This window comes from Myxine glutinosa, chromosome 10, assembly GCF_964187855.1.
Source record: "Myxine glutinosa chromosome 10, kmMyxGlut1.1, whole genome shotgun sequence".
NCBI classification, from domain to species: domain Eukaryota; kingdom Metazoa; phylum Chordata; class Myxini; order Myxiniformes; family Myxinidae; genus Myxine; species Myxine glutinosa.
The window spans coordinates 111,826,250-111,842,792 of NC_136270.1; the positions used below are offsets into that span (position 1 = coordinate 111,826,250).

Sequence of the window (16,543 nt, forward strand, 5' to 3'; positions counted from 1 at the left end):
AGCCGACGAAGCTGGCGGTGGCAAAAGCGGGGTTCGCTACCCTGGAGCGACTCGGCATCGTTCGGCGCTCAGAGAGCGCTTGGGCGTCGCCGCTGCACATCGTGCCAAAGCCCGGCGGGGGATGGCGACCGTGCGGGGACTATCGCCGTCTCAATGACGCCACGACTCCCGACCGCTACCCCGTCCCCCACATTCAGGACTTTTCCACCCGTTTGGCGGGCAGGTCCTTCTTCTCGAAGGTGGACCTCATACGCGGCTACCATCAGGTCCCCGTCAGGCCGGAGGACGTCCCGAAGACGGCGGTCATCACGCCATTCGGACTCTTCGAGTTCCTGCGCATGCCCTTCGGTCTGAAGAATGCGGCTCAGGCGTTCCAGCGACTGATGGACAGCGTCCTGCGCGACTTGGATTTTGTCTACGTCTACCTGGACGATATCCTCGTCGCCAGCGCGTCCCGCGAAGAGCACCTATGCCACCTCCGCACGCTCTTCGAACTCCTGGGCCAGCATGGCCTGATTGTGAACCCCGCAAAGTGCCGGTTCGGCGCCGCCATAATCGATTTTCTGGGGCACCGTGTCACCAGGCACGGAGCCGTCCCCCTGCCGGCCAAGGTGGAGGCGGTGAAGGGGTTTCCGCGCCCCCGCACGATCAGAGGGCTGCAGGAGTTCCTGGGCATGGTGAACTTTTACCATCGGTTCCTGCCCCGTATCGCCCAGCTCCTGCGCCCCCTGCACGAAGCTCTCCGAGGTAAGCCGGGCAAAGGCGACGTTACCTGGACCGAGCAGATGGACACGGCGTTCACGGGCGCGAAGCTCGCCTTGGCTAACGCCACCATGCTCGCGCACCCGGCGCCCGATGCACCGATCGCCCTCACCCCCGATGCCTCGGACTATGCGGTGGGCGCGGTGCACGAGCAATGGGTGCGTGGAGCTTGGCAACCGCTGGCGTTCTTTAGCCGGCAGCTTCGCCCGCCCGAACGCTGTTACAGTACCTTCGACCGCGAGTTGCTCGGGCTTCACTTGGCGGTCAGGCACTTCCGCCATCTGCTCGAGGGCCGTGCGTTCACTGCCTTCGTCGACCACAAGCCGCTGATCTTCGCGATGGGCAAGGTCACCGAGCCGTGGTCGGCCCGGCAGCAGCGTCACCTCTCGGCCGTGTCGGAGTACACGACGGACATCCAGCACGTCGCGGGGAAGGACAACCCGGTGGCGGATTGCCTTTCCCGGGCCGTCGCCCACGCAGTCCACCTCGGCATCGACTATGCCCGGATGGCAGCAGACTAGGCCGCTGACCCCGACGTCCAGGCCTTGCGGACTGCCGTCACGGGCCTCCGCATCACCGAGGTGCCGTTCGACGGCGCGGGCGCGGCCCTCTTGTGCGACGTCTCCCTCGGGCATCCTCGCCCCATCGTGCCCACGGGCTGGCAGCGCCAGGTGTTTGACGCCATCCACGGCCTGTCCCACCCGGGCGCGAGGGCCTCCCAAAGGCTGATCGCCGACAAGTTCGTCTGGCATGGCCTCCGGAAGGCCGTCCACGGCTGGGCCAGGACGTGCCTCGCGTGCCAGCGCGCCAAGGTGCACCGGCACACCCAGGCCCCGTTGGCCCCGTTCACGGTGCTGGAACGCCGGTTTGACCACGTCCACGTGGACCTGGTGGGACCTCTGCCCCCCTCGCGGGGTTTCACCTACGTCCTCACCATGGTGGACCGCACCACCCGGTGGCCGGAGGCCGTGCCCTTGGCGTCAACAACGGCGGCCGATGTCGCGCAGGCTTTCATCGCCACCTGGGTCGCCCGGTTCGGCGCCCCCTCAGACATCTCGTCCGACCGCGGCCCCCAGTTCACCTCGGAGCTCTGGGGGGCGGTCGCGCAGGGGCTCGGGGTCCGGCTGCATCGAACCACGGCCTACCACCCCCAGGCTAACGGCCTGTGTGAGCGATTTCACCGCTCATTGAAGGCCGCGCTCCGGGCCACCCTCCGCGACGGCGGCTGGGTCGACAGGCTCCCCTGGGTCCTGCTGGGCCTCCGGACGGCGCCCAAGGAGGACCTGCGCGCATCCGCGGCGGAGTTGGTCTTCGGGCAACCGCTGCAGGTGCCGGGCGAGTTCCTCCCCGACTCCACGGCACCATGGCGCTCCGCTCTGCAAGAGACCGCCCAGAGGTTCGCCCCGGTGCCAACGGCATGCCACGGGCACCCACCGACGCACGTCGCCCCGGAGCTTCGCACAGCGGAGTACGTCTTCGTCCGCCACGATGCCCACCGGATACCACTGCGGCCCCCGTACGACGGGCCTTTCCGCGTGCTGGAGACCGGGGCGAAGCACTTCACCCTGGACATCGGCGGTACTCCTGACCGCGTTTCGGTAGACCGCCTCAAGCCGGCCCACGTCGACGTGGACCATCCACCGCCAGTGGCCCGACCCCCATGTCGGGGCCGCCCCCCTGCGGGCGGACCCCCGGCACCGCCCAGCCCCGCCGCCACGCCGCCCCCCGGTCCTGCACCCATCCCAGGGGCAGCCAGGGGCATCCCACCTGGCATCCCTGCACCCCGGACGCCGCCGATCGCCAGGGGGCGCTTCGGCCGGGTCATTCGTCTGCCCCGCAAACTGGCCCTCCAGGTGCGCGGGAATTCTGGGGGCGCGCGTGTGGCGGACACAAAAGCCCACTGGCGTGGTGACATCATTCCGCGCACCAAGTGGGCGGTTGCCACGCCCGAAGGGTAGGCGTGGCCTCATGATATACACCGGGCGCGCAGCCCGGAGCGCGCCAGCCGCCAGTGTTTAATACAGTGAGCTCCTGAAATAAAGACGCTTATAAGTTACCGCTTGTCCGCTTCCTCCTTGCTCGCAAGCAGCGTGCGTAACGCCGCGCTTTAATACCATTTAACGTCTTCATTTTCTCAGTGGTTAAGAAGAGGTTCTCAGGGGTAAAACCGTCAGTTTATTTGTTTTGTTTTGGGATGTTTGGCGCACCTTAACGTATTAACAGACATTCGACATGATCACGTGGTCTCGGAGTAAATTAGATATGCGGTGTATAGCTGCAATACTGTTCACTTCGCTCTATCGCTCCAAAAGTATTTTAATATAAATGTAAAATATGTTCCCTCACGAGGAACTTCAATGCAGGAGGGGGGAGGCAATTAACGGTATATCAAAGCATGTGTCACATATTGCCAACTTATGTTAGTTTGTCCGTGATCATTTTAAACGCTCAACGTCAAACAAGGATTGAGTAGAGCGTATCATAAAAAAAAAATACTTTGGGGCGTTGGAGTGAACCGCCGACATCCCAGGACTCAGAACGGATGCGCGCTGACGTCACAGGAATGAAGGCGGACGCTCGCTGACGTCACGTATCTTATAGCAGCAGCGCCACCCGGACGTGTTTGTTGCATGTTGATCGTAATTGAGGTCAGTGTTACTCAGATGCTGCATAAGCAAATGTTAAAATGCACTTTTAAATATTTGGAATACTGAAGACAGAGGTTTATATTGCTTTCTTTTAAATGTAATTCATATTCAGGCGCTGTCTTTGGAACGCGCGTGTTATTGATGCCAACGACCGAATATTGCCTGTGGAGGGATTGAGGGTCCCCACTGGGATCTGCACACTCTACTTACATCCCGTGCTCTTGGGGTTATCTCCGTGATTACAAGAATTACTCGGAATCGGCATTTTGTACTCGTCGTACACTATTGGGTCTTGCATTAATATCTTTCGACTCGAAACAATTTACAGTTTGCATTTATTCGATACAGCTCCTGGTCCTCTCCGTCCCAGACGAGAGGTAGGTGGTACAACTGGCAAGTCATGCCGCCGCCAGTGTGTGTGTGTGTGTGTGTGTGTGTGTGTGTGTGTGTGTGTGTGTGTGTGTGTGTGTGTGTGTGTGTGTGTGTGTGTGTGTATTATATAATATATTGTAGCGGCTGCCGCTGGGGTTACACAATCGCCTTGCACCTATCAAGGACGCGGAGCGATCACCAGGCCGGGCTCGTCCAGGACGCCCGGGCAGGCCCGCGCTCGACTTGCCAGGCCTCGGTCGGGACGCCCGGGCAGGCTCGCCCTCGGCTTGCCAGGCCGCAGCCGGCCCGCGGGGCCACGCCCCCTGGCGCCAGGCCTGGGCAAACCCCCTGGCGGAATAGATATATATTGCCGACCGTAAAACGTTTTTCCCAGAGTGCCTGAGTGTTTGATTCTAATAAAGCAGCTCAGATGAATTCAAGCTTTTTGTCGCGTCCATTCTTTCGATCGACGTGGGAGCCACAGCTCCTTCATTGGTGACCTATCGACATGGACATGGCAGTCGCCCTTAAACTGCCTACCTTCTGGGAGGCTCACGCGGCGGTTTGGTTCGCACAAGCGGAGTCCCTGTTCGCCCTGCGAGGCATCACGGCGGACGACACCCGCTTCCACCACGTGGTCGCTGCGCTCGGTTCAGCCACCGCAGCCCGCGCCCTGAGCCTCCTCGAGAGACCGCCAGCCGCGGACAAATACGGCGCGATTAAGAAGCTTCTCCTCGATGCTTTCGCCCTCCCAGCGGCGGAACGCGCACGGCGCCTGCTCGATTTGCCGGAGCTCGGCGACACGCGCCCTTCCGAGCGAATGGACTACATGCTTTCGCTGCTCGGCGAGCACTCTCCGGCATTCCTGTTCCGGGAGCTGTTCCTCCGTCAGCTGCCTAACCCGGTACGCCTCGCCCTGGCAAGCACGACGATCACAGATCCCCGGGCCCTTGCCAGAGAAGCCGACAAAATCTCCGCCGCGGGACAGCGCATCGCAGCGGCGACATGGGACCCGCCGCCGCCTGATGCACCATCCATGGCGCCCGAGCACCCGGCGCGTTCGACGGCCGAACTGCCGACGCAATTGGCGGCCGCTATACCGAGCCGACCACGTTCAGCACGACGTCCGAAGCCTCCACCCGACCAAGCGTGGTGTTCCTATCATGCCAGGTTCGGACAGAAGGCCCGGACATGCCGACCCCCGTGCACCTTCGGCGGGTCGGGAAACGGCCAGGCCGGCGTTCATTACCTGCCATGAACGCCGGCCACAGTCACACGGGCAACTTACTGTTCATCACGGATAAAGCGTCCGGACGGCGCTTCCTGTGCGACACCGGCGCCCAAGTGAGCGTCATGCCCGCCTCTGACCAGGACAGGCAATCCGCGGTTTGCGGCCCCTCCTTGGTTGCGGCCAACGGATCGACTATCCGCACCTTCGGCCCGCGCAACGTCACCCTCTGCTTCGGCGGCCAACGCTTCGCTTGGACGTTTGTAACCGCCAACGTGCCCATGGCTCTGCTCGGCGCCGACTTCCTCTGCGCACACGGACTGCTGGTGGACGTCCAACGGCGTCGTTTAATCAACGCTGAAACCTTCAGCTCCCTGGTATGCACATTGAGCAGCTCCGCGCCGACCGAGCTGGCATGCACCGTCCCGGCGGCGAACGAGTTTGCTCGCCTGCTCGCGGAGTTCCCGGCCCTCACGCGGCCGACGTTTTCGGCCGTCGCAGTACGGCATGGGATCGAGCACCACATACCAACCACGGGCCCGCCGGTCTACGCCAGGGCCCGCCGCCTCGACCCAGCCAAGCTTGCCGTTGCGAAGGCCGAATTCGACGCGTTGGAGCACCTCGGCATCGTGCGGCGCTCCGATAGCGCGTGGGCCTCGCCACTGCACATCGTGCCAAAGCCGGGGGGTGGATGGCGCCCGTGTGGCGACTACCGCCGTCTTAATGACGCTACAACACCCGACAGGTACCCGATCCCGCATATCCAAGACTTCTCCGCCCGTCTGGCGGGACGGGTCATTTTTTCAAAAATTGATCTCATACGGGGATATCACCAGGTACCTGTCAGGGCGGCCGACGTCCCTAAAACGGCAGTCATCACGCCGTTCGGCTTATTCGAGTTCTTGCGGATGCCGTTTGGTCTCAAGAACGCGGCTCAGGCGTTCCAGCGCTTGATGGACGGCGTGCTGCGTGACCTGCCGTTCCTTTTCGTTTACCTGGACGACATCCTCGTCGCCAGCACGTCCCGGGCCGAGCACCTCCTCCACCTCCGAACACTGTTCGGGCGCCTCAGCGAGCACGGCCTCATCGTCAACCCGGCCAAATGCCACTTCGGCACGACGGCCGTTGATTTTTTGGGCCACCACATCACCAAGAACGGGGCTGTGCCGCTGCCAACCAAGGTCGAGGCCATCACCACTTTCCCGCGTCCCCGCACCATAAAGGCCCTGCAGGAATTCCTGGGAATGGTGAATTTTTATCACCGCTTCGTGCCCCGCGCTGCTCAACTCATGCGGCCCCTCTACGAAGCCCTCCGGGGCAAGCCGGCCAAGCACGACATCGCCTGGTCCGCAGCAATGGATGCGGCCTTCCAAAGCTCAAAGCGGGCCCTCGCCGACGCAACACTGCTCGCTCACCCGGTGCTCAACGCTCCCATCGCCCTCACCACGGATGCCTCCGACTACGCGGTGGGCGCCGTACATGAGCAATGGGTGAACGGGGTTTGGCAGCCACTCGCTTTTTTCAGCCGGCAGCTCCGGCCGAACGAGCTCAAATACAGCACGTTTGACCGGGAGCTCCTCGGTCTACACCTGGCCGTCCGCCATTTCCGCCACCTCCTGGAGGGCCGACCTTTCACGGCGTTCGTCGACCACAAGCCGTTGGTTTACGCCATGGCCAAGGTCACGGAGCCATGGTCGGCCCGCCAACAGCGCCACCTCTCCGCCGTGTCGGAGTTTACCACGGACATCCGGCACGTCGCCGGCAAAAACAACGCCGTGGCCGACTGTCTTTCCCGGGCCAGCGCGAACGCGGTCCACCTGGGCGTGGATTTTGCGCTCATGGCGGCGGACCAAACCACCGACACCACGGTGCAAGCCCTCCGGGCGGCGGACACGGGCCTCCGCCTGGCCGACATCCCCTGCGCGGACACTGTCCTGCTCTGCGACGTCTCCCAAGGCCGGCCTCGCCCCATCGTGCCCGTCACCTGGCAACGCCGCATCTTCGCCTCCCTCCACGGCCTTTCCCACCCGGGCCGGAAAGCTTCCCAGAAGCTGGTGTCGGCGCGTTTCGTCTGGCACGGCCTTCGTCGGGACGTCCGCGATTGGACCAGCGCCTGCACCGCCTGCCAACGGGCCAAGGTCCACCGACACACCCAGGCCCCGCTGGCACCTTTCACCGTGCCCGAACGACGTTTCGACCACGTCAACGTGGATCTGGTGGGCCCCCTTCCCCCATCACGAGGGTTCACACACCTGCTCACCATGGTGGACAGGACCACCAGGTGGCCGGAGGCCGTTCCCCTCGTCTCCACCACCACCGCCGACGTGGCGCAGGCCTTCATCGCCACCTGGGTCGCCCGCTTCGGCGCACCGGCGGACATCTCGTCAGACCGCGGACCACAGTTCACCTCCGAGCTGTGGGGCGCGGTCGCCCGCAACCTGGGGGTCAAGCTCCACCGTACTACGGCCTACCACCCCCAAGCAAACGGGTTGTGCGAGCGATTCCACCGCTCCATGAAGGCCGCGCTCATGGCCGGCCTTCAAGACGGCGGTTGGGCCGACCGGCTGCCGTGGGTCCTTTTGGGCCTTCGCACGGCCCCCAAGGAGGACCTCCAGGCATCCACCGCCGAGCTGGTCTATGGCCAGGTGCTACGCGTCCCGGGCGAATTCGTGCCCGACGCTACCAGCCCCTGGTCCGCAGCTCGCCAGCGCTCGGACCTCCAGGAGGCCGCCCGACGGTTTGCCCCCGTGCCGACATCCCACCACGGTGACCCCCAGTCCTACGTCCCCCCAGCACTCCGCACCGCGGAGTATGTTTTTGTGCGTCACGACGCACATCGGCGGCCACTCCAGCCGCCGTACGACGGGCCCTTCCGGGTGCTGCGACGGGACGACAAGTCGTTCGTCATCGACATCGGCGGCAGGTCGGACCGGATTGCAGTGGACCGCCTCAAGCCGGCGCACGTGGACGTCGACCACCCACCACGGGTGGCCCTCCCGCCGCGGCGAGGCCGCCCCCCGTCGACGGTGCCCCCCACTCGACCGCCCACCACCTCACCGGACCCCCTCCCACGACCCACCAGGGGTCGCTTCGGCCGGGTCATCAGGACCCCCCTCAAGTTGACCCTGTCGGTGCAAGTCGATTCTGGGGGGACGTGTGTAGCGGCTGCCGCTGGGGTTACACAATCGCCTTGCACCTATCAAGGACGCGGAGCGATCACCAGGCCGGGCTCGTCCAGGACGCCCGGGCAGGCCCGCGCTCGACTTGCCAGGCCTCGGTCGGGACGCCCGGGCAGGCTCGCCCTCGGCTTGCCAGGCCGCAGCCTGCCCGCGGGGCCACGCCCCCTGGCGCCAGGCCTGGGCAAACCCCCTGGCGGAATAGATATATATTGCCGACCGTAAAACGTTTTTCCCAGAGTGCCTGAGTGTTTGATTCTAATAAAGCAGCTCAGATGAATTCAAGCTTTTTGTCGCGTCCATTCTTTCGATCGACGTGGGAGCCACAGCTCCTTCAATATTATATAATATATATATATTAACTCTATCTAATTATAGATAATTACCTTCGCAAAAGCGGAAGGTTATGTTTTGATCGCTGTGTATTTATTTGTATGTCTGTGTGTGTGTGTGTATGTTATTCGCATAACTCAAAAAGTATTCAACCGAATTGCATGAAATTTGGTGGGATGATTGGTTATTATACGGGACACATTTGATTAGATTTTGGGAGCAATCGGGTCAAAGGTCAAGGTCAAGGTCACGAAAAGGTCAAAATCGTATTTTTATTTGTCATAACTCGGTCAATTCTTATCCGATTTGCATGAAATCAGCACCAAACTGTTCACTGTTCTGTTCCCTACACTCCCATGCCAAGTACAGAACAGTAGCTGCGGCGAAGGTATGCGCTCTACCGAGTGCCCGTTCTAGTTCTATCTGTCTTAATTCATAAGTACTTTAAAATAGGGAGCGACTTTCCACCCACCCTGTATATATATATGACTCCATGGTAAGATCTCCAACCTTTAATTGAACAAAAAATGACTTCCCCCCCCACCACCACCTTCCTCCTTCACCCCTCCCACCACAACCTTCCTCCTTCCCCCCTCCCACCACCACCACCACCACCACCACCACCACCACCACCACCACCACCACAACCTTCCTCCTTCCCCCCTCCCACCACAACCTTCCTCCTTCCCCCCTCCCACCACAACCTTCCTCCTTCCCCCCTCCCACCACAACCTTCCTCCTCCCCCCCCCACCACCACCACCACCACAACCTTCCTCCTTCCCCCCTCCCACCACAACCTTCCTCCTTCCCCCCTCCCACCACAACCTTCCTCCCTCCCACCACAACCTTCCTCCTTCCCCCCCCCACCACCACCACCACCACAACCTTACTCCTTCCCCCCACCACCACCACCACAACCTTCCTCCTCCCCCCCCACCACCACCACAACCTTCCTCCTTCCCCCCCCCACCACCACCACCACCACCACAACCTTCCTCCCCCACCACCGCCACTACAACCTTCCTCCTCCCACCCACCACCACCACCACCACCACAACCTTCCTCCCCCACCACCGCCACCACAACCTTCCTCCCCCACCACCGCCACTACAACCTTCCTCCTCCCACCCACCACCACCACCACCACCACAACCTTCCTCCCCCACCACCGCCACCACAACCTTCCTCCCCCACCACCGCCACCACAACCTTCCTCCCCCACCACCGCCACTACAACCTTCCTCCTCCCACCCACCACCACCACCACCACCACCACAACCTTCCTCCCCCACCACCGCCACCACAACCTTCCTCCCCCACCACCGCCACCACAACCTTCCTCCCCCACCACCGCCATTACAACCTTCCTCCTCCCTGTTACAATCACAATGACAACGATGTTTTCATGTTTATTGTGGTCAATGTTTATTGTGGTCAATCACAATGACCACAATCACAATGTTTAATTTAATTTACAATTTAATTGTTTACAAGTTTAACTTTTAATTAAATGTAATGATTGTTCCTGATTTTCTAAACACTTTGAGTTATAATCCAGCATTGCTTACAGGATTATTTTGATCTGTTAATATGCGGTTGATTTTTGAATTTGGTCAATAACGTCTCCGTTCACGTGAGCGGTGTGATACGGTTTAATTGGCTGTCCAGCATTGCCCACCCCACTTTGCATATACCTCGCCCACTTTGCATGTAAGGGGATGTTGAGATGATTTTATCACTCTTGAGGAAGATTAACGGAGGGGTGTGGCTTTGTCACATGTTGTTAATCGAAACGTTGAGTCATTGTTTGTTCAATTAAAGGTTGGAGATCTTACCATGGAGTCATTTGGATTTACTCCCAACCGCAAATCGTTGCTTTTATATATATATATATATGGTTTGTATGTGTTTGTTAAACTACATTTCAAAGTATGAAAGTGATAAAATTAAACAAAATGGAAGGTAAAGCAGGACAGCCCCCTGCTGAATGAGATTCCTTGAGAACTAACCATCCTCAGAGTATTTGTGTTCCTCGACAAGGTAATGCTGTAGTTGTCTGATATCCAGGATGTAGGTGTGTAGGAGGTGGCCATTCTGGATTAGCCAATAGGGAACACTTATCCGAAAGCAAAGTGCGATTTGTGACACACAAGCAATTCTGGACATGATTGACCATGAAATGTACAGTGAGAAACCTAAAGAAGTCATTCGTAGAAAAGACAATGATATTAAAGCGCGGCGTTACGCGCGCTGCTTGTGAGCAAGGAGGAAGCGGACAAGCGGTAACATATAAACGCCTTTATTCAAGACTACACTGTAACACTGTACCGCTCCGGGCTGGGCGCCCGGTGTCTATCATGAGGCCACGCCTACCCCTCGGACGTGGCCACCGCCCACTTGGTGCGTGGAATGATGTCACCACGCCAGTGGGCTTTTGTGTCCGCCACACGCGCCCCCCCAGAATTCCCGCGCACCTGGAGGGCCAGTTTGCGGGGCAGACGAATGACCCGGCCGAAGCGCCCCCTGGCGATCGGCGGCGTCCGGGGTGCAGGGATGCCAGGTGGGATGCCCCTGGCTGCTCCTGGGATGGGTGCAGGACCGGGGGGCGGCGTGGCGGCGGGGCTGGGCGGTGCCGGGGGTCCGCCCGCAGGAGGGCGGCCCCGACGTGGGGGTCGGGCCACTGGCGGTGGATGGTCCACATCGAGGTGGGCCGGCTTGAGGCGGTCTACCGAAACGCGGTCAGGAGTACCGCCGATGTCCAGGGTGAAGTGCTTCGCCCCGGTCTCCAGCACGCGGAAAGGCCCGTCGTACGGGGGCCGCAGTGGTGTCCGATGGGCATCGTGGCGGACGAAGACGTACTCCGCCGTGCGAAGCTCCGGGGCGACGTGCGTCGGTGGGTGCCCGTGGCATGCCGTTGGCACCGGGGCGAACCTCTGGGCGGTCTCTTGCAGAGCGGAGCGCTGCTGTGCCGCGGACCATGGTGCCGTGGAGTCGGGGAGGAACTCGCCCGGCACCCGCAGCGGTTGCCCGAAGACCAACTCCGCCGCGGATGCGCGCAGGTCCTCCTTGGGCGCCGTCCGGAGGCCCAGCAGGACCCAGGGGAGCCTGTCGACCCAGCCGCCGTCGCGGAGGGTGGCCCGGAGCGCGGCCTTCAATGAGCGGTGAAATCGCTCACACAGGCCGTTAGCCTGGGGGTGGTAGGCCGTGGTTCGGTGCAGCCGGACCCCGAGCCCCTGCGCAACCGCCCCCCAGAGCTCCGAGGTGAACTGGGGGCCGCGGTCGGATGAGATGTCTGAGGGGGCGCCGAACCGGGCGACCCAGGTGGCGATGAAAGCCTGCGCGACATCGGCCGCCGTTGTCGACGCCAAGGGCACGGCCTCCGGCCACCGGGTGGTGCGGTCCACCATGGTGAGGACGTGGGTGAAACCCCGCGAGGGGGGCAGAGGTCCCACCAGGTCCACGTGGACGTGGTCAAACCGGCGTTCCGGCACCGTGAACGGGGCCAACGGGGCCTGGGTGTGCCGGTGCACCTTGGCGCGCTGGCACGCGAGGCATGTCCTGGCCCAGCCGCGGACGGCCTTCCGGAGGCCATGCCAGACGAACTTGTCGGCGATCAGCCTTTGGGAGGCCCTCGCGCCCGGGTGGGACAGGCCGTGGATGGCGTCAAACACCTGGCGCTGCCAGCCCGCGGGCACAATGGGGCGAGGACGCCCGAGGGAGACGTCGCACAAGAGGGCCACGCCCGCACCGTCGAACGGCACCTCGGTGACGCGGAGGCCCGTGACGGCGGTCCGCAAGGCCTGGACGTCGGGGTCAGCGGCCTGGTCCGCTGCCATCCGGGCATAGTCGATGCCGAGGTGGACTGCGTGGGCGACGGCCCGGGAAAGGCAATCCGCCACCGGGTTGTCCTTCCCCGCGACGTGCTGGATGTCCGTCGTGTACTCGGACACGGCCGAGAGGTGACGCTGCTGCCGGGCCGACCACGGCTCGGTGACCTTGCCCATCGCGAAGATCAGCGGCTTGTGGTCGACGAAGGCAGTGAACGCCCGGCCCTCGAGCAGATGGCGGAAGTGCCTGACCGCCAAGTGAAGTCCGAGCAACTCGCGGTCGAAGGTACTGTAACGGCGTTCGGGCGGGCGAAGCTGCCGGCTAAAGAACGCCAGCGGTTGCCAAGCTCCACGCACCCATTGCTCGTGCACCGCGCCCACCGCGTAGTCCGAGGCATCGGTGGTGAGGGCGATCGGTGCATCGGGCGCCGGGTGCGCGAGCATGGTGGCGTTAGCCAAGGCGAGCTTCGCGCCCGTGAGCGCCGTGTCCATCTGCTCGGTCCAGGTAACGTCGCCGTTGCCCGGCTTACCTCGGAGAGCTTCGTGCAGGGGGCGCAGGAGCTGGGCGATACGGGGCAGGAACCGATGGTAAAAGTTCACCATGCCCAGGAACTCCTGCAGCCCTCTGATCGTGCGGGGGCGCGGAAACCCCTTCACCGCCTCCACCTTGGCCGGCAGGGGGACGGCTCCGTGCCTGGTGACACGGTGCCCCAGAAAATCGATTGTGGCGGCGCCGAACCGGCACTTTGCGGGGTTCACAATCAGGCCATGCTGGCCCAGGCGTTCGAAGAGCGTGCGGAGGTGGCGTAGGTGCTCTTCGCGGGACGCGCTGGCGACGAGGATATCGTCCAGGTAGACGTAGACAAAATCCAAGTCGCGCAGGACGCTGTCCATCAGTCGCTGGAACGCCTGAGCCGCATTCTTCAGACCGAAGGGCATGCGCAGGAACTCGAAGAGTCCGAATGGCGTGATGACCGCCGTCTTCGGGACGTCCTCCGGCCTGACGGGGACCTGATGGTAGCCGCGTATGAGGTCCACCTTCGAGAAGAAGGACCTGCCCGCCAAACGGGCGGAAAAGTCCTGAATGTGGGGGACGGGGTAGCGGTCGGGAGTCGTGGCGTCATTGAGACGGCGATAGTCCCCGCACGGTCGCCATCCCCCGCCGGGCTTCGGCACGATGTGCAGCGGCGACGCCCAAGCGCTCTCTGAGCGCCGAACGATGCCGAGTCGCTCCAGTGTAGCGAACTCCGCTTTTGCCACCGCCAGCTTCGTCGGCTCGAGGCGGCGTGCCCGGGCGTAGACCGGTGGCCCGACGGTGGGGATGTGATGGGCCACCCCGTGCTTGACGGCCCCCGCCGAGAAGGTGGGCCGCGTGAGGGCCGGGAAACCGGCGAGGAGGCGGGTGAATGCGTCCGCTGCCGGAAGCGTACAGACCAACGTGGCCGGAACCGAATCGTTCGGCAAGCCGCTTGGCAAGCCGCTCGTTGAGCTGGGCAACGCACATGCGAGCGAGCTGAACGTCTCGGCCTGGACAAGCCGTCTGCGCTTGACGTCGACCAGGAGCCCATTAGCGCACAGGAAGTCCGCGCCAAGCAGTGCCATGGGCACGTCGGCGGTGACGAACGTCCATCGGAAAACCTGCCCTCCAAACCGCAGAGAGAGGCAGCGTTTTCCGTACGTACGGATGGGCGTCCCGTTCGCGGCAAGCAGCGCGGGGCCCCCACCCGCGGCGTGCTTGTCTGACGTGCCGACGGGAATGACACTCACCTGTGCTCCCGTGTCGCACAGGTAACGGCGCCCGGAGAAGGTGTCCGTTATGAACAGCAGGCTGCTCGAACGGCCGGCGCTCATCGCCACAATTGAGCGCCGGCCCGGGCGTTTCCCGAGCCGTTGAAGGAGCACGGCGGATGACACCGCCGAGCTTCGTGGCCGAACTTGGCGTGGAACCAGCACCAGGTGGTGGAGCTGGAGGAGCGCGGCTGGCTCCGCCAGGCCGGTGGAGTCGACGGGTTTCCCCGCGGTGGCGGTTTTCGCCGCGGCGGTGGGCGGGGCGTGGCGGCGTTCACGAGGTGCGTATCAGCATGCTGCTGAACCACAGCGTGCTGTAGAAGATGATGCTGTGGAACATCAGCGTGCTGTAGAAGATGATGCTGTGGAACATCAGCGTGCTGTAGAAGATGATGCTGTGGAACATCAGCGTGCTGTAGAAGATGATGCTGTGGAACAGCAGCGTCGAAGGCCGTGACGGCCACGCCAACGCTCGCCCGCGTGTCCGAAGCGGCGAAGTACTTGTCCGCCTCGGCCGCCAATGCTCGGGGTTCCGTTAGCCCGGTCCCGGCCAACGCGAGGCGAACCTGCGCTGGAAGTTGGTGACGGAAAAGCGCCCGGAATAGCGAACCGGGGGCTTCGTCGCCCAACAGTGACAGCATATGGTCCATTCGGACCGACGGGCGCGTCTCACCGAGCTCGGGGAGATCCAGGAGGCGGTCGGCCCGTGCGTCGTCCGTGAGGCTGAACGTGGCTAGGAGTAGCCGCTTGAGTGCCTCGTACTTGTGGCCGTCCGGTGGGTGGCGAAGGACGGACACAACTCGAGCGGCCGTGCCGGGCCCGAGGGAGGCGACGACGTGGCAGTAGCGCGTGTCATCGCCGGTGAGGTGCCGAAGCTGAAATTGGGCTTCGGCCTGGACGAACCAGACTTCGGCCTGAGCCTCCCAAAATTCCGGAAGTTTGACGAAGGCGGCCATGGCGATGGCGTCGCGTGTGGAAGGATCGCTCCGGCAGATCCAACGTCGAGGGTCACCAGTAAAGCGCGGCGTTACGCGCGCTGCTTGTGAGCAAGGAGGAAGCGGACAAGCGGTAACATATAAACGCCTTTATTCAAGACTACACTGTAACACTGTACCGCTCCGGGCTGGGCGCCCGGTGTCTATCATGAGGCCACGCCTACCCCTCGGACGTGGCCACCGCCCACTTGGTGCGTGGAATGATGTCACCACGCCAGTGGGCTTTTGTGTCCGCCACAATATCATCAAAATTATGTTTGATAACAAAGGAGTGGAAATGATCAATATAGAGAAAATACTACAACAGAAGGAAGTGTGGAGTAAACTTCCAAAAACGATACGACAGAGAGAGCGACCAAGAGTTGTGTACACTTTGGGAAATTCAATTCGGGGAAAGATCTTCAACTACAAGGACAATGTGCAATCTATAGATGTGGAGGAATGGTTAAATAACACACGTCATTGTAATTGTGAACATTCCGCATTCAAAGATCCACATCATAAACACGTCATCACAGGTGATCTCAGAATAGTGAAAGATAAAAGATTACGTGCATTACTTACAAAAGGACCAAATTATAGAGAAAACAAAAGAATAAACTGGAATAAAGCAATGGAACTTACAATGATGGGACTGGGCGAATGGATGAAAGAACAAATTGATAAACATAAAGTACCAAACACACAAATGGCTTTATGGTTGGAGGAGGTAGAGAAACATGTGAAAAGGAGAGTTGTTTATTTGAAAAGAAAAGTTTGAATCAATAATCCGAAGGTAATTTTAAACAATCCAGAGACACGATTGCTTAAGGCAGCTTCAAACACAATATGTTATTGTTCCAATTGACGAACCAAATAATAATATTGCATTTGTATGTAAAACATTCTACATTCAAACACTTTTGGAAGAATTAGGCTTAGACACGGGAATTTCAAAGACCTACAAAATAAGTAACGATAACGAAACAGACTTGATACAACAACAACAACAACAACAACAACAACATGCATTTTAAGGCCATGTTCCCTGCGAGAGCGGGGGTTAGCCTTGCGGTCCCCATGACAATCTTCTCCATTTTGCCCTATTTTCTGCATCTCTCCTTGTTAACCCCCTTGCCCGCATTTCTTCTTCCACCATCTTTAGCCAAGTCTTTCTCGGTCTTCCCCGTCCTCTACTTCCTTCTACATTAACTTCCATCACTCTTCTCAACCAGTCACTTTCATCCTTCCTCAATACATGACCAAACCATCTCAACCTGTTCCTCTTCACAGCATCAATCACAGGCAATATTCCCATCATCTTTCGCAATTCATCATTTGTCTTCCTCTCTCTCAACGATACTCCGCACATCCATCAAACCATTCGCATTTCCACCCTTTCCAGCCTTCGTTGCTGCTCTACGTTCATTACCC

The 16,543-nt window shown here is 60.8% G+C and overlaps 1 protein-coding gene across 7 annotated transcripts in view; it reads left to right on the forward strand.

Annotated features, from left to right (window-relative positions):
* Window positions 1-3,319: 3,319 nt before the first annotated feature.
* The window catches only part of FBXL18 (F-box and leucine rich repeat protein 18), a 207,424-nt gene continuing 194,200 nt past the window's right edge, over window positions 3,320-16,543 (forward strand). For 2 of the 7 annotated variants that reach the window (XM_078786002.1, XM_078786007.1), the window contains exon 1: window positions 3,320-3,410. Coding sequence is in view for 2 of the 7 variants with exons in the window: in XM_078786007.1 (XP_078642133.1) it covers window positions 3,393-3,410 (18 nt within the window). In the remaining 5 variants the exon portion in view is untranslated. Of the gene's footprint in view, window positions 3,415-3,522; window positions 3,788-16,543 lie in introns of all 7 variants that reach the window. The other 5 variants (XM_078786008.1, XM_078786001.1, XM_078786003.1 and 2 more) reach the window with 5 other exon arrangements.